General features: G+C 42.8%; 1 protein-coding gene across 1 annotated transcript in view; it reads right to left on the bottom strand.

The window, feature by feature from the left end:
• The window catches only part of lrp1bb (low density lipoprotein receptor-related protein 1Bb), a 259,062-nt gene that overhangs the window by 109,280 nt on the left and 126,382 nt on the right, over positions 1-23,400 (bottom strand). The window contains exons 13-24 of the mRNA XM_026144138.2: positions 20,603-20,822; positions 19,766-19,955; positions 18,588-18,710; positions 18,155-18,298; positions 16,516-16,641; positions 15,586-15,699; positions 11,179-11,259; positions 10,725-10,895; positions 8,171-8,353; positions 5,013-5,213; positions 3,256-3,501; positions 594-791 (exon numbers count right to left, since the gene is read on the bottom strand). Of these exons, the coding sequence (XP_025999923.2) occupies positions 594-791; positions 3,256-3,501; positions 5,013-5,213; positions 8,171-8,353; positions 10,725-10,895; positions 11,179-11,259; positions 15,586-15,699; positions 16,516-16,641; positions 18,155-18,298; positions 18,588-18,710; positions 19,766-19,955; positions 20,603-20,822 (1,997 nt within the window). The remainder of the gene's footprint in view (positions 1-593; positions 792-3,255; positions 3,502-5,012; positions 5,214-8,170; positions 8,354-10,724; positions 10,896-11,178; positions 11,260-15,585; positions 15,700-16,515; positions 16,642-18,154; positions 18,299-18,587; positions 18,711-19,765; positions 19,956-20,602; positions 20,823-23,400) is intronic.

The raw sequence follows: 23,400 nt of genomic DNA, 5'->3' as shown, positions 1-23,400 counted from the left end.
GTCCTCAGTACTTCAGAGGACTTCAGACGACGCTTAGACCTGATGCTGCCAACAGTTTGCACCCATCATGTGTGGAAGTAGCTCATACAGCACTGACATAACCGACAGTCAGCAGGAAGCAGTGGTTAGTGCAGGAAAACATTCATGAAGCAAACAAAGAAACTGAATAATCTGGAGGGAAGCTGTTTATTACAAAAAAAGGCAAATGGATTAGAAATATATGAAAATCCATCAGCGATTCTCAGATGGATGGACTTTTGTGGGTGTTTCACAGAGGGTGGAACAGCCACAGAGGTGATATCACTGCTCCACAGAGGCAAATAAAGGCTGGGGAACTCAGTGAATGCACTGCCACCCACAAAAATAAAGAGTGAATGAGAAATTCTGATTCATCATTTTATGAGACTTTGTACTACAAAAGCTTTAGACTTGTGCAGTATTTTTAAGTTTGCTCAACCTGAGATAAACTGTAAGGAGCCAATATCAGCAGAAATGAGTCTGTGTGACAGCAGCAGAATAAAACAGAACAACATCGTCGTCGCTGCCTGAGAGGAAAAATGAGCGAAGGTCTTACTGACAGTGTGAGAGCATACCTCCAGACTCTGAGAGCTTCCCCCTGTAGATCTTATCTTCCACCACGTCTGTCCAGTAAAGGAGGCTGTGGTTGAAGTGGAAGTCTAACGCGATGGTGTTCCTCAGTCCTGGCACCAGCAGGCTGTAGTCTCGTTTGTGAAGGTCTATTCGTCGTATCTCGTGCCGGATCGAGAAAATAACGAAAGCCTCAAAGGGATCTGGTGAAGGCGAGACAGTCGAAATAAGTATGTGTAAGTTATCAACGCAGCATGAGAAGAATGAGACTCAACACTGCGCCCGTCTTCATCAGGATTTTCACCGTAAGGTATTAACAAAGACTCATTTCTGACTATTGTTACTAAATATATTTAAAAAACAGACAAGAAAAAAAAATAATGCTACCATGAAAACTAAAATAAACCACGACCCTCATGAATCACGTGAAATATAAATATTTGGTAAGACTTGCAGGTTTTTGTCTTTTTGTAAAGTCAAACCAAAATGATGACTCTGCAAACCGGATGCATACGTGCACATACGTGCACATCGCCGCTGACCTATTCTGCTCCTTTTTCCTCTCTGCTGTAATCTGACACCTCTCCTATTCATCCAGCTGAGGCCTGTCGGTGTGTGCACACTGAGCAGGAAGCAAATTCAATCTCAAGAACAGCTTTACTATTTTTATAAAGAAGTCCTGCAACAAAGTGGAGACACTGACGCGCACATAAGCAGACAGATGGATGGATAAGGTGGTCGTTGTTGTCCCGCAGTACCCACACAGTGCCAGCTCCTGTTATTAAAACATGTCGTCCACACCGAGGAATTAAATGATCTTGTTTAGCAAATATTAGAGTCGCGAGTCTGCATGGCTGCTGCCTTGTTTAGTGAAGTCACCGTCCTTCCCTGCTTTACCTAAAATCACACATCTGCTTCCCTTTTCCATTAAAGTGAATGTCAACCTTTGTGCTAACTGCTAGCAGCTAGCTTTAGATGATGCCATAGTAGCGTTGGGCTTAATGGCAGCCTGAGCTCCTGGGCTCTCAGGGCTGCATGCTGCAGCACATGCAGATACGTAGGCGCTACGATCAGCGATCGAAGGCTCTTTTGTTCCCTAGAAGACATTTTAATAAGTCACACAGCACAGAGCCGCTGTTCGTGCTATTAATGACAACTGCTAAAATTTGCATAGTAATTAAAACAATTAAGCTTAATTTGCTTCAATATATTCCCTTCACTCGGCTTCCACTCGGCTCAGTGCGCTGTGCAGATGACACGCTTTTAAACATTTCTCATTGGCTCAGCCATAATGTGGCGTGCATTTATATGCATCGGATGCAGCCAAACCGACGTGTTGCCAAACACTTTGGGAACCAACGCGCGGCATTTTCCCGTTTCTGAAAAAAGCAGATACATTTGTAAGTCGTGTCCTTTGAGGAATAAATGCTGTAGGGTCTCTGAGAAGTGTCTAAATCTAGCGACAAGTCGTAACGCTGGCAAACAGCGCTCCCAATCCCAAACTCGGCCTCGCCCACCGAGGCTCCGCACGCTATTTCTGCCTCCAGTGCAGCTCGTCTCCTCAGAGGCGCACAGCTAACGCTTGTTCCAAGCGACACATGGACACTTGTACACAAACTGCACTTAGTATTTCAAAACTTTTGCAAGTCTTTTCTTCACAGCACGCTTTACTCAGTCACACTTTAGGGAACACAGATGTAATTAAAACTGTGTCCTTGCCTCAATGTCACATCTCAGTGCTGCGACCGAACGAGCTACAATGCTTCTGCAGAGACGACGCGTACTCGCAGCTTTTTCCCCCCATTTATTACTGCGATATGAAAAGGAAGAAAAGACGTGAGCTCCGGACTTTACAAAGCATCCAGCAGCAACGCTTCTCAGGATTCAGGTGCAATGCTTGTGTTTGCATGCAAAACGTGATTTATGATGAAGCTGTACAATTCAGATCAGCTCCCAGAGAAAATTGTGTATTTTCCTGCGTTAATGTAAGATTAGAGCTGCAACTGCCATCAATCTCGGCGCCAAAGAGAGAAGCGAGTAATCAAAGCCAGGTCCATAAATCTGAACGCGACGGTCCAACAGCATGTGTGCAACTATTGTGTTGCAGCGGCTTCAAAGCAGTCTAATCAAGTGGATTAGTGAGTCACAGCAATCACATCAGGAGAAAGTTTGACTTTATTATGCGATGCCAGGCCGGTTAAACGTGTGTGTTTGGGCCTGAGGTGAGTCAGCTAGCAGAGCTGGCTCACTCAGCATCACAGGAGATGGAAACAGACAGCTCTCATGGAGCCGAGCCTCTTCACATTTGATTGGATTTGAATAGATAGATACTCTAAATCACCGTCTATTACTGTTCTTCAGACTACCTCCTCACTTTTTTACCACTCACAGACGCTAACACGAGGACCTTCCCATCACGCGCTCGTGTTTCAGCCGCTACCGTCCGCAGAATCAATCGATTATACGTTTCTCTATAATTAAAACTCACATTTTTCAATTACTCGCTCGCACAGAAGCTGAGATTACAACTCAAAATCAAACGCGGTGCAGGTGCATCACGGCCAAGGACAAATGTATTATTACTGCAGCCACAGACCGGCAGTGCTGCACGCTGGAGGCAGCCTGCAGCATCACTGAAACAAACATTAGAAGGCTCGGGTCTGTTACCTGTGCTGTGACAGCTGTCGCCGTCCGAGTCGAGCATCCATCCTGGATAACAGGAACACTTCACTGTGGTCTTGTACTGCTCACACACTTGGCTGCACTTCAGGTGACGGCTGCAGTAGTCCACCACCTCACACGTCTTGTTGCTGGAGTCCAGGTGAAGCCCGGGGGGACACGAACACACAACTCCTTTCCCCGGTGCCACAGTGCACTGGTGACTGCAGCCCCCTCTGGCTACAAGGCACAAATCTGGGGTGAAGAAAGGTCCCGAAATCTTAGAAAGTACACAGAGATGAATCTGTGTCTGTCTGACAGGAATCCTAAAGGTTTAATATTTGCGCATAGGAAAAAAGACGTGGTCTTTTAAACTGTGAGCTGCTGCAGACATCATAAGTCAAGCATAAAGGTGGTGTGTAATGAGCAGGCACATAAACAGCAGGTGGTGCAGATTCATGAGGAGAAGAGTGGCGTCTATTTGCATTTAAAGCAAAGCAGGAAAAAACTCATTTTTTCCAGAAATTACATAAAAAACAAGTCTTAACTTTGTGCTCCTCATCCTGTCGTAAAGTTCTCGTTAATTAGCAGCTCGAGATGAAACATGGAGTGAAAATGAAGCTGTGAACGAGACCTGGACTTAGCAACATAAGGAGAAATGAACAAAACAGTCACAGTGGCTGAATGGTGGGTGTGAATCCTGCTGAGCTGGTGCAACTCAGACCCCTGAGGTCCCATCTGAACACAGCCTAATTTTCAATGAGGAGCCAGAAGCTCTTTTAGCTACAAAAACACTCGAGGGTCCTGTGAGGCCCCCACCAGGCTCGGCTAGTGACGCTCTCGAAAATGAGCCTCCGCGTTTACGCTGCTCACTTTTAAGAGATTAGATGGGAAGAGCTGCTCACATGAGATAATCTGTCTCATCTGAAGGCTGTTGGACAAACACTTGCAGACTTCATATTCTGTCCCTTTGGTCTCAACAGACACCAGTTACATGCTGACGGGACACCGAAGAGCTCCAGTGGGAGATTTTTGGCATTCCCAACATCACAACATACTTGCATATCATACGTGTGATGATGTGAAACCCTGTAAATGCAGATTTGCCTTAAACAAAGGCTTGCTTGTCTTTGCATCGACTTTCTTTGGTTCTAAACTGCTGCTACACATCAAGTTTTCATTAATCCATCCATGCACAAAGTGCATCGTTCAAAGTTTCCGTGGATGGAAGTCATTATTTATGACACTTTCTCTTTAGTCTTCCCACTTACAATGATTCTTATGTGAAACATTCTCTCGTGGGCTTGAAAGGTGGGTGTAAATGTTCCTGAGGAAGAACAGCCGTTACAGTCAGCTTGGATCTCGCCGTTGACAAGTTTTGTCATATGTCTAATTATCCGCTGTGTAACTTGTCAGAATCTGTTGACACTGGTATGACTCAACTACTCCGGAAACTTTTCCAACCTTTTTCTGACTGAGCGTTTGATGAGCTGTCTGCATTAGCTGTCCACAACAAAAGGCTGCGTTTGGAAACCTCAGCGCCAGAAAGGAAAACGAGAAAAGCTGGAATTTTTACAAAAAGTGTGACAGCGGACGGTAAAACGCGATAAAATAGAAGAAGCGCGTGGGTGAGCTTTGCTCTGGATGTAGGCGGAGCCATGTGTAGAACATTATATTCACTGGTTGATCCAGTGTTGTGGGATTAGATCCTCAGTAATCACACACGACTCGTGTGTCCACATACTTTAGACATAAGACATCATTACCACAGATGGGTCCTTCGTCGGAGCGATCCGCACAGTCCACTTTGCCGTTGCAGATCTTATCGGGCGTGAGGCAGACCGAGGAGTCGTTGGCACATGGGTACTTGGGCGGCTTGCACGCAGCCGACTCACACGACTCTTCGTCCGAGCGGTCCTCACAGTCGATGTCCCCGTCGCACACCCAGCTCTTTGTGATGCACTTGCCTGCAGGAGCCGAGCAAACATTAGCACAAATCTTTCAAGCAGGTGAACGTTTGATGACCAGCTGATGAAATCTCCTTATTTCCACAGGATTCAGAAATAAAGCTCCCTGCTGAGTGATGCATTCAGGGGGAGACGGATTTCTCAGTTCTTTTGTCATAACCTTAAAACAAACGCCATGTATTATTCCCAGAAGGCCACAGTCAACAAGCTGCCTCTCTGGTTTGTGTTTAAACCGATGAAAAAGTCCACATACAATCAATATTCCCTGTGCTGTGCAAAGGAGCCTGATTGGTAAATCCCTCATTGCGGGCAGGAAGATGTAGGTAGAACCACGAGGGGGGTGAATAACAGAGACACTGGGATGTATCAGCATCACTCAAAGCTTGTATGTTTTCCACATTTTCGATCCCACCGGCGTGTTTGGCGCCAGATCGGTGCAAACTGACATGGGATGGTGCCGCGACTGCGTATGTTTGCTTTTAAATAAAAATGCATTCACACGACGCTGCTGATTTAACCCGTCAGGTTCTAAATGTCTCATTTAGTGGTACCGTAGTTGCAAAGATAAACACAAACGCTTCTCCGTGAGTAAAATATGCTCGACACTTGTGGCGCAGATGCTGTGTTGGGCTGTTTTTGTGCTAATGCACATGGACAAGGAGGTTAATCATTTGTGTAATTGAATTATCTCCATCCTGAAAATTTCACCTTGAACGACACAGCCTGAAAACCGCACAGTCTGCGAGCAGAGGATGGATCGAGGATGTAAAAGGAGGGAAACGGATTTTGTTCAGAGTGGGCGGCACGACGGGGAAACCTCCTCCTGAGTGGATTTATTAAACGTGGCTATTGCTTATTATTATTTATTTGAGGGTGAAATACTTTTTTATCTTCTTTCCAAATATAACCAACCTACTAAAATATCAGGTTTCATATTTAATTCAACAAAACGTTAGCGTAGCCACAAATGAGAGATGGCTACTCTCTTGAGATGGTCCTCAGTGTGGCTGAAAATGCACTTTTAAATAATAGACGAGTGCATTTACAGTGTTTTCTGTGTGCATTTGAACATTTCTCACCAATTAGTGTATAAAGAGCTTCATATTTGTAGGGTCGACCTTACAGTATAAAGCGCCTTGAGGCGACTGGTGTTGTGATTTGGTGCTGTATGAATAAAGTTGAATTGAACTGAATATTTGCTGATATCATCCACGTGATCCTGACTGCACAGCAACACTGTAATACTTAGTGTAATGCTAAAGGTAAAGATCCCTGATAAAAGCACACACTATATCCACTCCCATATAAATGGATGCATGGAGTGTATACAGTAGGCACTGTAATCCAGATTTATTCCTGCAATATCTGGCAGTGATTCCAGGCTAGAAGTTCCTCATTAAACTGTCTCAGGCTAAAAGTTTCAAATTGAGAATAAATCCTTCCCCCATTTAAATGTCTGACTCTCCTCCCTGTGACTGAATACTTTATCAAACACTGTATTTAAAGGCATGAGATTAGATATTTCATGCAAAAAAAAAGTGCTTCTGGATAAATTACTGTGCTTGTACTATTAGCATTACTTATTAATATGTAGTATTAATAGCAGGCACCACAGTCAAGTGAAGCATCTCACTGCATTATAGTAATGATCTAATTGGTGGTATATATCGTGCTTGCTTTTTATACTCACACATGGACAGCGTAAAAAAAGAGCACACGCTTCTGTCACGTGCACCAACTGGGAGCAGGAAGGGAAAGCTGGGCTGTGAACTGGTTTGCACATGTGCAGCACCAGTGGGGAAGCTAAATCTGATCCATTGAAGCATATCGACTGAGGAATCAGCTGATGTCACTGAGATTGTGCCTGAGCTTGACTTCATAGTTTGCTTAAGCTGCTATCACGCTAGATGCTGTTTTGTTGCATTGCTTCAGATTATCCTCTTCATCTCTGGCTCTCCTTCATCCGTCAGAGCTGCAAAGACCGGCTCTTTTAGAAAGGCCTTTTTGAATATTTCCAGAGAGGGCAGTGTGTTCTTCAGAGGAGGACAGAACAAACTGCATGAGTGAACAGAGATCTGACACGGCGCAACTAGAGAGAATAATAACTGTGTGCTTTAGCCAACCTGTCACCATGCAGCAAAAATGAAAAGGAAAAGCGTTTAGTGATAAGTGGAAAATTCCAGGACTGCAGGACTTTTTTTGTTTTTGCCCTTTTTCTTACATTTAATACAAGAAGGTAGATGCTCAGTCGGGGTGCGTGGACGGTTTAAACAGACTCTGATTGGTTGAAGAACCACACGCAGATGCTCAGATTCATTTATAACTCATTCAAATATTGTTCACTCTTGTTTAAAGGTTTACTTACTGAACTCAAATCCATGCTAAGTTTAATTTTTATGCCTCAGGACCCGATGTTACCGCAGTCAGACCCACAGCATCACTGTCAGCTGACTAATGAAGTGTAAACATTCAAAAAAATCTGGAAAGTATCTCAAAGCTACGAAACATCAGTTTGCATTAATAATAATAATGGATTGCATTTATATAGCACTTTTCAAGGCACCCAAAGCGCTTTACAATGCCACTATTCATTCACACACTGGTGGAGGCAGCTACAGTTGTAGCCACAGCTGCCCTGGGGCAGACTGACAGAAGCCAGGTTGCCATATCGCACCATCGGCCCCTCTGGCCAACACCAGCAGGCGGTAGGTGAAGTGTCTTGCCCAAGGACACAACGACCAGGACAGAGAGCCTGGGGATCGAACCGGCGACCTTCCGGTTACAGATGCGCTTCCCAACCCCCTGAGCCACGGTCGCCCCAATTGTTAATTGTTGAGTTACAACAACAACAGGACCCCAACACAGAGGTGGCACCTCCAGGACCGCTCTGTGTGTTTCTACCTGTCACCTGCACATTAACTCACAGCTCGTTGTTAACACTGCGCTGTATTCACTACCTGTATCTTTGCAGGTGAACTTAGCCTTGGGGTCACACATCCTCTTCGTGCCCTCGCAGTCCTTCTCATCGCTCCCGTCCTCACAGTCCTTATCGCCGTCACAGCTCCAGCGCTCCGGGATGCAGGTCCCGTCGGTGACGCAGTGGAATTCCTCGGCACTGCACTCGATCACCGGCGGCAACACTAAAACAAAATTAATTTGACAATGAATGCCTTTGAGATATACAGCAAAGTGTCACGGGCAAAAACCTCGCAGTTAACCTTTATTTTAAAAGAGACGTATTGGTGGCAAATATTTATGATAGTGAGCCGGGCAGCGGCGTCTATAACAGGTCAGCACCCCGAGAAGAATGGAGTTATTTCACAAGTCTTTAAGGTTTATGTGTCCGAGATATTTCTGTCTTCTTTAATCGCTCTGGTTAGTATATCACACACACGGGTTTCATCAAACAATCGGGTACGACGGCTGCGTGTGTGTGTGTGTGCACATGTTTAGACATCCTTGTGAGGACAGAAAACAGGCATGCTGCTATACTTGTGGAGACCAACAGTCCTTATGGGGACAAAATGCTGTGCCCACCAGTTTGAAGACATTTAAGGACAAAAGTTTAAGTGTTCCTCTGTGGACCGATGTCCACCCTGAGGTCCTCCTCTTCCCCCGATGAGCCTGGTCTTTTTTGTTCGTTAGTTTTTGTCCCGTTTTGCTTGTTAGGAATTTTGTGTAATTTCTTTGTCCCCTGTTGGCTGGTTAGGGTTAGGCTGAGGGTCAGGGTTACACATCCACTCTTCATGGTTAGAGTAAGGGGACAGGGAAAGCATATGTCAGTGAGAGGTCCTCACTAAGATATGAAAATCTAAACTTATGTTATTTGGAAATAGTGGTTTAAATACAAACGCAAAGATTCAAATAAATGGTGCTGATATTGAAAGAGTCAGTGAAAATAAATTTCTGGGGGTAATAACAGATGAAAAACTCAACTGAGAGCTCACATAAGAGATATTCATTCCAAAGTATCACGAAGCATTGCAACACTAAACAAGGCAAAGCAGGTATTTGACAAACATCACTTCATATTCTACTGTTCACTGGTTTCACCATACTTAAGCTATTGTGCAGAGGTCTGGGGCAACAACTATAAAACATTACATCCACTTTTTACTCTTCAAAAAAAGCAGTTCGAATCATCCACACTGCAGGTTACAGGAACATACAAACTCACTATTTTTGCACTGAAATATTGAAAAATTGACGATCGAGTGAAATTCCAAACAGCACAAATTCTATTCAAAGCAAAAAATAAAGAACTGCCAGGAAATATTCAGAGTATGTTTGTTTTGAAAGAAGGAAGTTATAATTTAAGGGGTTTTTGTAACTTCAAAACAACGAAGGTTCGCACTACAAGAAAAAGCTTTTGTGTTTCTGTGCATGGAGTGAAACTGTGGAACAAACTGAATATGGAATTAAAGCAACGTCCAAACATAAAACTGTTCAAAAAGAGTTATAAAAATATGATCTTCTCGAACTATAAAGAAAAGGAAAATATTTAAATTAAGTGAATGTCATGTAAAAATTCATGATGTGATATTACAGGATATAGTTTTTTGTATGTAATTTGTATAGTATTTTTTTTTCTTTCTTATTTTCTTTTCTAAATGTACTTGTATATTGTTCACATGTTGAAATAAATTACCAAAAAAAAACGAGTGTGTGTGTGTGTGTGTGTGTGTGTGTGTGTGTGTGTGTGTGTGTGTGTGTGTGTGTGTGTAATTGTGGCGTGCACAGCCTGTGTTTTAAGAATGGTTGGGTGGGTAAGCAAAACTCGCCCAACGATACACGACCGTGTTCACCGGAGGACCCGGGGATCAAACTACCAACCTTCTGTTGAGCAGCTGACCCATAGTCAGACATAGTGTCTGACTCACTGGTTCAAGCTCACCTTATTGTATATTCCGTGTGTGTTGATTTGGATGTGATGGCTTAATGCTTAAATGAAAAAACAGAAAACTATTTAACAGTAGAAGCACAGCGGAGACAAATTCAAGCCTCTGGGGCAGAATTAGACACAGGGGGAGGAGACGTCTGCAGCTCCCATCAGGAAATGGTTTGATGAATGGTGCACACATTCTAGTGACAAGCAAGCGAGCTGTGAGTTTTCTAGGAGCTTACATAAGGTTTGTGTGATAATTAGATTAAACGATTCAAGTCCTGATGGTAAAATTCCCGCGCACACAGAGCAGATAAGATTTAGTCACACAGCAGTGTGAACACAGAGTTAGTGGACTCGAGCTGATTAGCTGTTAAACTTGTAATTACAACACCTACATTTAAATGCTGATTCGAATTGCAACTAAAATCATTTGCACACTCAAATAAATATAAATCAGCGCTCGTGAAGGTGGCACAGGCAGCTCGTGTGTGATGATTTAATCTATGACGGTGTATTATAAATAAACAGGTTAACACTAGCTGTTTGAACAAATGGAAGACAGGATGTGTCGGTCATTTCAAAACCTGTTCATCAGCATTTTAACACGCTGCGCAGACATCGCTTACATGCAGGTCCACCTCTGCAGGTTAAGGTCTCGTCGCTGAGGTCACCGCAGTCGTTGTCGCCGTCACAGGCCCAGTGGTCGGGGATACAGCGACCATTGGAGCACTGGAAGTGGGTATTGGAGCAAGACTGGATGCAGCCCACTTCATCGCTGCCGTCTCCACAGTCGTCATCTGCACACATGCACAAAAGTTCAGTGACAGATTATTGTTATGAACGCTGGTGGGTGTAAGGTATATGTAATCCTGGTTGTAACCATGAGGGCTGTTGCCGTTGCACAATGCACTTTTTTGATGAAAAACTTGGGCTGTTTTCTCTGGGCTTTGTGTGTGTTTGTTTGTTTGTTTGTTTGTTTGTTTGTTTTTCTCTCTCTGTGTGAAGAGACTGCAAACCAATTTCCCACTGGGGACAATAAAGTTACCACTGGCCAAGGTTAGAGCCAGTTTATGCTTTCACCTGAATCGCAGTGCCACTCCACACTGATGCATCGTCCACTGGAGCAGCTGAACTGGGTGACGGGCTCACAGGTGGGGAAAACTGCACATAAACAAACATAAGTTCAAATTAAAGAAATATTTGCTTCACGAAGCCACAAACAATCAGCTGTGCTTGTAAAATGTGATAGCAAACATCAGGTTTGTGTCCTAAACTCAACACTGACCTAGACTCTGAAAATGATATAAAATAAAACAAAAACAATACCAATAATTTTTAAAAATAATCCTATTACATTTTTATATGTAAAAAATAACAAACACACTGTATGGAATCAAAGACGACAGTGTGAGTGAAAGACTTGTGTCTCATAAATCTGTCGAATAATGAAAATAATCTATAAACTAAAAAGGTTTTTATAGGCAGCTGCACGTTTCAGTTAGAGGAAGAAAAACAGGAAAACAAGAATGATTAAAATCATATTTCTCACTTTATGGATGCACACATCGCAGGGAAACTCATTCATTAGTCCTGAGATATTTCAGTCATGGTGAAACATCTTCAATATAAATGTTGCTATCATGTTAATTCTTATATGAAGGTTTGTTAAAGGTGTCCATGACCATAAAACTGAAAATATTAAAAATATTAATTACTGTTATACATCTTTCCATACATGCACTGATAGTCTGGAGCCGACTTAAAGAATAACTTTAAATGATACTAACATTGATAAGCTGTAGTTTAAATATATCTGCTGACAGCTCACATTCGTGACTGCAGGATGTTCCCAGTGTCTCACAACGCTCAGGTTTAATCTTCCGTCTCCACCACAGATCCGTAACCGTAGGGATTTTTTAGTAATAGCTTTAACCTCAGCGACCTTCCAGAGATTCCCATTTGGGTTCATTTGGGACTCTTGGGTTAGCCGTTTCATCATTTTAGTTTTTTACCCCTTTCACACAGTGACAAAGTGCATTATCTGACAGAACAGAAAAAAGTTGTCTGATTAAAGTGATGTTAGGAAAGGAACATAATGTTTGAATCAAGAATGATTCCAGCATCCTTCTGATTCTTCTGCTGATGACACACTTACACTCTTACTGCTTCCATCAAGAGGGAAACAACATCACATTCACCTGATGAACTAATATAAAAGCATTCATGCTAGTGTTAACCAGTGTTGGTCAAGTTACTTGAAAAACATAATCAGTAACTAATTACTGATTACTTCCCCAAAAAAGTAATCCCGTTACTTTACAGATTACTTATTTTCAAAAGTAATTAATTACTTAGTTACTTAGTTACTTTTTAAAAACACGATTTACAACCTGAGTAGGTGATAAAGTGATAGATCTTTCAGCCCAATTCTACTTTTTCTGCATAATCCATCATACAAAATGTAATCAAATGGAAAAGTCTCTTTTTAAAACTTGTTTTATTAGTTTTAATCTTTTAACTTTATGCATCAAGCAAAAATTTAATTATCTGCAACATTCTCTGACTGGAAGAAATTAGTTTAACATTTAAACCTATTTTCTGCACATTCCAGCTCATAAAATAAAATATTTTGTGTGTTTACACTCAGTCTTTCAAATCGATGCAAGTAAAACACAGCAGAAAATAAATAAAGTCAAAGACTCAGCGGTCCTGTTGCTCTATTTTCACCTGTAAAGCAGGAGTGGGGCAGGCGGAGGTTTACCCTGGTGCAGGTGTGCCGCGGTCAGTGGAAGAATCCGTGAGTTTCTCTGTGAGTTTCCCATTACGTCGTAGCTACTCGGTGCTTGTTGGAAGTTTAGGGGTTTTTTTCGCTGTAAAAAGAAGTTTTCTTCCCACGCACAGCGGACACTAATGTTTTTGTCACTTTTTATGGAATCAAACTCAAAGTAAGGTCAGTACTTCCACGCTTTAAACGCTGCACGCTCATACTCTCTCTGCACTCGATATATGATCCACTGTTGATCTGCACACAGCTGTTGTCACGAACGTCGCACTCGCTTACGTCACTGTCATGAGACATTCTCGCAAAAAAATCACGGTTTTAGTAACGCAGTAACGCAGCGTTCCTACGGGAAAGTAACGGTAATCTAATTACCGTTTTTGCAATAGTAATCCCTTACTTTACTCGTTACTTGAAAAAAGTAATCAGATTACAGTAACGCGTTACTGCCCATCTCTGGTGTTAACACAGTCCCTCCAGGAGTGGACGTCCCAGGTCAGACTGTACCAGCAGTCAGAGAAACAGCAAAAACCCAGGAGCTCCGTCTCGGTTCAACATTACGTTTCATGACGATACAATTAGAAAAAGACTGAATAATCAAACAGTGTCCGGTGGACTCTGTGTGCAGGTGACATTGTGACAATGTCAGGTTAACGTTTTCATTCCCATCAGACACCAGCCGTGTTTCTGACTCGGAGATATGATTCCTGGATGCCTGAAGCTTTATTGACTTGAGTATAAAACACAGGCCTATATTTGAAATGATTTGTTGACTGAAATACTTTTAGGCGCTGCAGAGGAGACAGATAATATTTCTGTCCTACAGGATGCTTTCCTCAAAAATGTCAGGTTTCAGCGACGGCACATGTCTGGCTGGAATTTAACATTCGTTAAAAATGAAGACGAGACATACATAAATAATGAAGGTTTCGAGTAAACAGTGAGCGTTGTTAAAAATAAAACACCGGCATCCATAAATAATGCCGGCGAACAGAGCTGCGAGCAAACCGAGCGCTCAGTAGAAGACGGTGTGTGACAACTACTAAACTACTGACAAACAAAATCCAAATTAGTATCAATCTCTAAGGCGGCCACCACTGAGCTTCAGGTGTTCCTAAACCCACAGTAGCTCCACTGAAGCTAAGTGAGCTGCCAGAGCTGCACAGAGCAGCGCCTGCAGAGAAGTAATGCCTGAGGAAGCTCAGACAGCAGTACGGGAGAGAATATGTTTTGCTGCACAGCTTGATTATGATTGAATGAAGCCGAGCATGAACTTTAATTACTGCTTACAACCCGGCTGTTTGTGACTGCATATTGAAGCGGCTTAGGACACACAAAGGGAGGCTGAGGCGATACAGCACGCTGCAGCATTTGGCAAACATCGATCACTGTTAAAGGCTGATTTCATACAAATAGTGATTAAAGCGAGTCTTAAAACCTCCTTTTAAACGTATGCTTCCAATTCAGCATCGCTGATGAAAACGTATGAAATTTGTAGCTGCAGACATCCTTTCCCCTGCTTCAATAAAAGGTTAAATACATCTTCAAAGAGCTCAAAGCGCTCGGGTCATAATGGCATGCCATGTATTTTTATTATGCCTTCTAGGATTAGCCCAGAACACAGAGTACAACTTTCCCTAAGTGAAGCTGACAGATTGTATAATACCACTGAGACATGACTACAGAACAGTGAGCTACTGTACCCAGCACCACCCACCGAAGCTGCTGCCATTTGTGAGGACATGTCTAGGTCTTGGTCCAGAGAACACAGCATCAATAACTGAGTCTCTCTGTCCACTGAATGAAGCAGCGCCTTTCTAAAACGTCACAAAAATGCACAAGAATTTTGCAGTTGTTAAATGTCTTCTGAGCTTCTTCTACCTTCATGTTTTCAAACTGCATTAAAACTGTCCAGCAGATCAAAATCTCTCTACTCTCCTTAACTCTCCTGGACATTAAGCTGCTACTTTTGGGAAGCAGCCACACTAAAGGGATCGAACGAGGGACCACCGACCGGCCGGAGCCACTGACTAAAACAAAATCCTTTACCTCAGCAGGCAGCTGGCTGACATTGTTCACCTGTGCTTCCTGCTATCCACCCTGCATCAGTCTTCCTTTGTCTTTGAACCTCCAGCAGCTCCACAGGCAGCAGTACAAACATCCACACTGCACTAGCCGTGTAGGTATAGCAGCACAGACGCTGCATAGGTCTGTTAGCTATGGTTTGATTTGTTTTACATAAATCTCTTTCATACCTGTCGCACTAGCTGAGCTGTTTTGTTGTAAAAAGAAAACAACATTTTATTAATTTATTATATTTTTAAAAGTACTTGTGTGTTTTTTTATTTCCCCTATGCTGTGCTATTAAAGAGTAATGTGAAAACAGCAGAACTTGTATCATATTATGAAGTGAGAACAGCTTAGCACATATTTTTAGCTCCAAGTGGGAACTGCATCGTATACATTTGACATTTGTAAAGAGATTTTTGAAATTTCAGCATATTAAATTTACAGCCCTGAAAGTGTAGAGTTAAAACATCTCACTAATATTAAATGTGAGAAGTAACAGAAAATGACCCCAAATGATTTTACTTGTGTTTAATGAAATCATCATGTTGCTGTTAATCAAACAGAGCCAAGACAAACGTACTTGGTCACACACAGAGTGACGTTTGAGTGACGTCTGGGGAAAAGCACGCGTGACTCACCGCATGATATTTCATCAGACTTATCCCCACAGTCGTCCTCCCGATCACAGCTCCAACTGCGAGGTATACATCGTCCGTTCTGGCAGGAGAACTGCTCTGCCTGACAGGGCTGGGCTGAGGAAGAAGAAAGAGGCCACTTAATTCAATCGCACCTGCATAAGTCAGTGTAGCGGCTGCACAACAACTCTAATGGTCACTAGATCACCCAAATGTCAATGTAAGGCCGGCGCAAACCCTTTATCACTCAATCGCGCGGTTGAAGACGGGCGTGGAAAACGCGCTGTTGCTGATGGGCCGTCAGTTACGTGCTGGTGGTCACACTCGTGACAGCAGCTGATGTGGGATACGCGTGTCAATCCACCGACGGGGGAACATTCGTCATCTTCTGGCTAATGCTCATCGATCGATCCTCTGAGGATAAAAAGCTCCGGAGAAGTACGACTAATGCGATATGCTGTAAGTGTCCTCGTAGATGCTCCAAGTCTTTGATACTAGAACGCCCTTAAACAATGAGATTGATTGCACAGTACCGCCGCTCCTTCACAGCCTCAAAATATTACAGTGACGGCTGCCTTGACAGCACCTGACACCAGTGTTCAAGTCTTAGAGAATAAAGCACATCTGAAGTGAGAACATTTTTATCAAAAGACGTCAGAGACAAATGTTTCATGGCCTACTGTGCAGATGAGAAGTTTACATAGCTGAACGGTCCTCAAAACTGATCGGAGAAGCACCTGTAACCACGCTACGTTTTCCTGAAATCACCGGTTTCACATCAGCGTTTATTCATAGAATTAATCATATTTGATAAAATGTGAAACGACTGAAAATGAGCCAGCGAGCACAGACGAGCAGCGCTGACAGATGGCACACGACTGACATCCAAAACTCCCCAAATCTAAACCCGACGTGAAAGCAGCCCGTGCGTACCTGAGCAGGTGTTGTTGGACTCGTCCTCGTTGTTGCCGCAGTCGTTTGTCCCATCGCAGAGCCATCGTTTGGGGATGCAGCGATTGTTGCTGCATTTGAACTGATTGAGGGGACAAGTGTGGTTGTCTGCAAAGAGTTCACCGCACAAAAAGCAGATCAGTCAATAAAACCAAATGAACGAACACAAGAATGAAAAAATGTATCTGACAAATACTGCATGTTGTAACATGTTAGTGTTGTAGTGTTGCAGAATCTAAACTGCAGACAGCACCCACTCAAGAACTGTCACGAAGTCACTCAGCGCTGACGTGACCTGCCTTCAGAGCAGTCTGGGTTCAAAAGGTGCTGAACTGTCGACCTGTGAGGTTTTATTGTGTTATTTGGTCTTTAATAAAGCTGGAGGGGAGGGAACTGCAAAAGCCAAGGTCATAATTATCTGACGCACGCCAACCAAACCTGAGACCGTACTGTGCCAGTCAAAAATATGCATGATCATCATTTTGTCAGGTAGCGTGTGCTTCACAAGCTGTTTACTCACATTTGATCAATGTGAGAAAACTTTAAAGTAAGACAAACCTCATCAGCACTGCAGCTTTCTTTGTAGTTTTGGTTTCATATGGTTTCATATTATTTAAGTTCACAAAGTATAAATATTAAGTCAAGTCCAGCTGTCAAACAGCAGAGCAGCGGAGCTACACTAACAGACACGGCTGGCCAAAAACATTTGAATTCAGAGAAGGAACGAGCAGATTGTAATCGGCTTTATTTTAGAACATAATAGATGTGGCTGCCATCTTTATGACCGGCTTGGGACGTATCCGAGTGTTTCACAGTCACAGAGTCTCAGTTTCAATATTATTTAATATCGGACCTCTTTCCTGTTTATACAGTATATCTGCAGCTTTTCACTGAGACTTAATTAAGGTCACAATGTAACTAATTTCATACTGATACAACAACAAGCCGCACTAAAAACCATAAAAGGAGTAATAATGTTTCAGAGTGTGAGGAATCTCATTTATGTTTCTCCTCGGTGGTTCGTCCTTTAATTGAGAGTAATGGAGTCTCTATATCATCTTTAGTGGTCTCAAGTGTATTTGTGGTTGGTTTTGGTTTTAGTGCCTGATTTTTGTTTTATTTGAGGCGACTTTATCATGAAAAAGAGAAAAAAATCAGTGCTAATATTTAACATTAACTTTGATAATTCTAACTCATTAAGCCTCACCGCTCATTAATCATACTAAAGAAATGAGTGTTTCTCTGCATGCTGTAACTCTACCCATTGCAAAGTTCATGGCTAACACAGAGTGGAGGGCTGGTCTGTATTTAAGATGTGCTGCTGCCATCTGAAACACAATAATAATAAAAAGAATAAAGTCCATGTTTAACCATCTAACATCGAGTTTACACGACTGATTTGTAGAAGGACGCACGTAGAAAGTGGAGGAGGGGGAGCACTTTACACCCCGACTTCAGTGACATTTAAGAACACAGCAGCTGACAGCCAGAGGGAATTAGCCCTGAAAAGCTGAGGCTTTGCTTGCTTGGCCGCATCACTGTGTACAGTGTCTGTTCAGACAGTGCATTTTTCATGCTAGCGTGCAGTGTGTTGCCTGCAGACTAATTCCGAGATCCTCACAGCAGCTCTGGATCTCCTCGTCACTCCCATCCAGACAGTCATCATCTCCGTCACACTTCCACAAGGCCCGAATGCACCGCTGATTACGGCACTGGAACTCATCACTTTTGCATCGCTGTGGCTCTAAACTACTGCTGGAAGCTTCTGAGAGAGACACAAGTGAGAAAACGCCATTTTAGCCCCGCACCTTCTAAGAAATACGTGTTAAGGGGAAAATATTGGCATATAAAACGAATAACGAGCATGCACAATGTGTTAATGTTTCATAACCTCATGTGTACATGCGTGGGAACCCACTGGGATCCTCCCTCAGCTGTATTTACTTGTTTATTAGCAGATTTGAAAAGAAGCCTGTCCCACAGGACGCGGCAGGATTACACTACACTGGGACAACCTGATCTTAGGGCTCGTCTGATTCATTACGTCCTCCTACCTGCACAGGTGACATTGTTCTTCTCCAGAACCTGGTTGTCAGCGCAGGCACACACTCTCCCTCCTGGGATGGCGAGGCAGAGGGTAGTACAGCCCCCATAATTCACACTACATGCGTTGTCACCTGGAGAAACAGAACCCAAACACAGCATGGTGTCTTGCTCATTTAAAGCGACATTTTCTAAGCTGACTTTAAGCTCCGTATTATCCTGGTTTTCCCCTTTTTTTCCCATCTGTGAAATAAAGATCAGAGTTTCTGGAAACCCTTTAAATGCAGCAAAATAAATCATTTCATTGGTACAAAAGCTTTTCCCCCCACATAGAGAGACATGCCAGGTGTATGCCGCGAGATCTATAAGCATACGTCAGGTGAATTATTGGGAACGGTGTGGGTGAAAGACATTTGACATTTTTATCATTCTCGGAGGAATAATTTGTCTTTCGGGACAAAGCTGACATTCTCCAATCGAAAAAAGTCACATATCAAGTTAAGGCATGAGACACCTTTGTCACTTTCATTTAACACAGAACCCAAAGGCAGTGCCTGAGCCAATGAGATAAAGCTTTGGGTTTTGTAAGAGCCAATCAGTAATACTCAGAGTACCGGACAGCCAATTAATCTATTCAGTGGCATGAACAAAAGAGAAACGTCTCTGCATGGCGTGAACGAGGCTGTGCATATAGCAGCCACTTTAATGTCCAAGTGAGAGTTTTTAGAGTACAGTGACTTTTAACTGCAATGGCCTCTGCATTCAGAGCAACACAACAGCATTGTCCTGTGAGGCCAGCGAAGCTCTCTGCTGACATGTTCCATGCCTCTGCTATCTCTGCTTTTCAGCATGCTAACAGCGGGAATCCATCATCATTTGTTACAGCAGAGAGCAAAGACATCCAAACCTTGGTCATCTTATTTAACTTCATAAAGTGGAGCCCAAAGTGATTTGAAAGCTACTGTCACTGCTGATCAATGTGCCGGTTTATACCGTGAAATTTGAGAGCAATAGGCATATACGCAACTTTCTGGTGTATATATCTTATAAAGTGCTCTCCATTAAGGAAAGTGCTATAGGAGCTATAAATGTCTGAATTCACAGGAGGGGGAGGTTCTATTTCCAGTGCAAAACAGCCACTTTCTGTGTCAGGGCGGGATGACGACTAAATGAAGAGAAAGCAGCCAACCTTGCTGACTCTGCGCATCGTAGACACGCAGGCCGAACAGCGGCGGCCTCTCGCTCCGCAACAGAGTGATATCGCCGTTGGTCAAGTCCAGCTGGAACACCGAAGCGTTCATGTACTCGGTCCAAAAGATGAAATTGCGGTAATGAGAGATTCCGAACGGATGGTTTAGTTCTTTCCCGCTGTACACCACCTGCAACATGAAGCAAACAGTCAGTAGGGTCACGAGGTCAGAGCGACAGACAGACACCGTCAGAGGAATCAGTCATCTCAAACGGGCGTCTGGCTGTTTGAATACAGGCTTAAAGATTATTTGATGGCAGTATATGATGAATGTGATTCAATTTCACTGCACAAATTTATTCACACAGAAACGTCTGCTTATAATAATGTTTGCTAGAATCTTGGCATTGATTAAACAGCATTTGCAAATAATTAATTAGCGTGATATGCCAGTAGAGTCGATGAGCGGATGGGGATGAAAGGATGCTTGTTATGGGAAGAGGAGCAGGTTTCAGGCGTTGCACTGCTGCAAACGTAGACACTAACCCTGAAATGCAAGAAGCGTGTGCAGAAAACAGCCTTACAACTGACCAGAAGGGACAGATGCTTTCATCCGCAGTCGATCAAACCTTAACATGGCAACAATGTAGCCTCTAAATTAATCGACTGCCTTCCAAATGCTATTATTCTAATAAATGAGAATGAGCTGGTCTACAAACGATCCCAATCTTGAACTTAAATCGTGATTTAAAGTCCACCTTCTGGCCCTCTGTTAAACTCTGTTAAAGTGGACTAACTCGGTTTAATAACCACCTGAGAAGAAAGCCTGTAACATACCATTCTTCCTGTCCCATTTAGGTGAATCTTCTCGATGTGGTCGTAGTAGGCGTCGCACCAGTACATCGTGCTGCTGCTGTGGTCCAGCGTCAGCCCGTTGGGCCACAGCATGTTGGAGGTGACGAAAATGCGGCGGTTGGATCCGTCCATCCAGGCCTTTTCTATCCGCCCTATGCTGTCGTTGACCTCATCTTCCTCCCAGTCTGTCCAGTACATCCAGCTACCACACACAGAATTGAACACATACAGTGCCAGCAGCGAGATAAAGCAAACAGTGTCACGGCATCGGTGGCATCTGTAGATCACAACTTGCTGTCGCTGACACTGATCACACCTCATATTCAAACTAAGCAGTTCATTTCAGCCGTCTGCTCCCCATTCATCTTTGCCCTTACTTTCTGACACGCTGATGTTAAATGGTTTTGCTCGCTGCTCCCTCTACAAGCAGCCTCCTGCTTTGATTACTTATCAATCAGAAGATGTGACAGCATCTGCAAGCTTCTCTCAAAATGATCTATTTCTTGTCACAGTGTCTTCAGAGGTTTGCTCCGAGTGCCCATGGGGAGGCTCCGGCACTGAATCTTTCTCATGCAGTTTGATTCATGCAGGCAACATTATAGGGAACACAAACTGTACTGACAAACACATTACAAAAGTATTTATCCCCTTCCTGTTTTTATTGATTTCTTTTTGTTATTTGTCACACTTGCATATTTCAGATCAAACAAATCTTAATCTAACACAAAGATAACCCGAGTAAACACAAAGTTTAAATCGGGATTTCATTTGTTAAGGGAAATAAAGCTTTAAACCTGGCTCTCAGTGAAAACGTCATTGCTAAGCTGAGTTTTCTTGCCACACCCAGCCCTGATTACTACCATATTTTCCGCACAATAAGGCGCACTTAAAATGCTTTAATTTTCTCAAAAATCAACATTGCGCCTTATTTATGAATTCTGGTTGTGCTTACTGACCTCGAACCGATTTTATGTGCTACACGGTGCTCAAACATCTGTCAAAAACGTTTTAGTATGACTTTGGTAAGCTACGAAGCCACCGCTTGATGGATTGTCGGCAGTGTTGCCAACTCCTCAGTAAAGAAAATTGCTATTGGCTGTCCTAAAAGTCGCTAGAAGTCGCTAAATGACGTCATCGCCTAATTTGCATAATTGGTCATGCTAATCTAATTGTAACCTATGTTGTTGGAGAGAGAAATAACATCGTGGAAGAGACATAAAGTGAGTAAAAAACGTCCTAAATGCATTTAGAGTTTATTTAGAACTACAAATTAAATTTATTTTAGCAATTATTGTTTTTTTTAATGTCACAATTCCAACCCTGCTCCTTTACCCGGGCTTGGACCGGCAAAAGTGACCTGAAATAGGCGCTCTGGTGGAGTTACTTTGTGTGTGTGTTTATAAGTAGTTTTAAACCTTGTGATCCACAAAACAGCATAAGAGTAAAAGAAGAACTGACTGCGTTACAGCACCTGCTGCTTGTTGAGAGTAAAAGCGATACGCGCTTTCACGTCTTTTTTTAGCGACTTTTTTTTAGAAAAAAAAGCTAAGTTGGCAACACTGATTGTAGGAGCATTATGGCTACCGTAGTCAGGAGCCTCACGGAGGAATCTGGGTCCTAAACTCTGTCACTTTCAGGTCCCAAAGACAAACGAACACTGCGGCATCACTGAGAGTTAAAAACTGTCTAAATTCTTTCATCTTTAATAAAACGATCAGCGTTGCTGCTTTACCAGGTGTAACAATTAAGTTTAACATCCAGGCATCCATGAAAACAGAATTTATTAAATGTAACTGAGTTAGAAGTTAGCAGGAAGTTAGCTCGCTAGCTTGATATAGCATGATACCTAAACATGATATAGCATGTTCTGACTGAGAGATTTCTGAAAAATTACATCGTACAGCTCTGCTATCACTTCCAACATAAATGAAGACAGAAAACTAAACAGCAGTGACGTTTGTAGGGTTACTGAAGTTGGGCTAGCTGCTATATAATGATGTGCTACGTGACCGCTAGCTACATAGCTATGTTAGCATAGCATAAACAGTGAAGCTGGAGGATGAACGCTAACTTTTTTCGCTAAAAGTTAACGTGAGGGTTCCTGATGGTTAGGGACAAATGTAATCGCATGGCAGGATGCTGTAAACGGACCAAACTTCAGTCAGGAGAACAACTGAGATAATCCATCCACAATACGAGGTTAGTCATTAATATACTGCTACAACATGGGAATAGAGCAGCTGCCAGAGAATTCAGCATTAATGAATCAATGGTACACAAGTGGAGGAAGCAAGAAGAATGAGCTGAGTAAAGTTTGACTTATTTGATTGTTTTGTTTTGCTTAATGCGCATTATGGTCCGAAAAATATGGCACTACTGTTAAGTAGATGTCTTCTTAGAGTTTATGAAGACATTTCAATAACATTTTTGGTTGCCTTCTTTTTTAAGATCTACCACAAGCTGGATGACTGAGAACTTAGACACATGGAAAATAAAACCTGTGTGATAAAGTGAAGTATGGCCAAGGATCTCAAAAAGCAGCCACAGTCTAAAGAAACAGCTGAGAAACAAAGTCAGTGACATCATTATTAAAAAACATGCAAGCATGCAAAAACCTAAGAAATCAGGAAGGCCTCCGCCAGGTCAGAAATCTGAAGTTTTCCCCGATGAAGACGAAATGGATACAAACTAGATTCTCCATATTTTAAAAGCAGATAATCAGACACGTGTTTGGACTTCAGTTGTCGGGGCTTAAGAAACATTTCAGGCTTCTCAAGCTA

The sequence above is a fragment of the Astatotilapia calliptera genome, chromosome 16, assembly GCF_964374335.1.
Source record: "Astatotilapia calliptera chromosome 16, fAstCal68.1, whole genome shotgun sequence".
Lineage (NCBI taxonomy): Eukaryota > Metazoa > Chordata > Actinopteri > Cichliformes > Cichlidae > Astatotilapia > Astatotilapia calliptera.
This window is presented reverse-complemented; position numbering and strand designations above follow the sequence as displayed.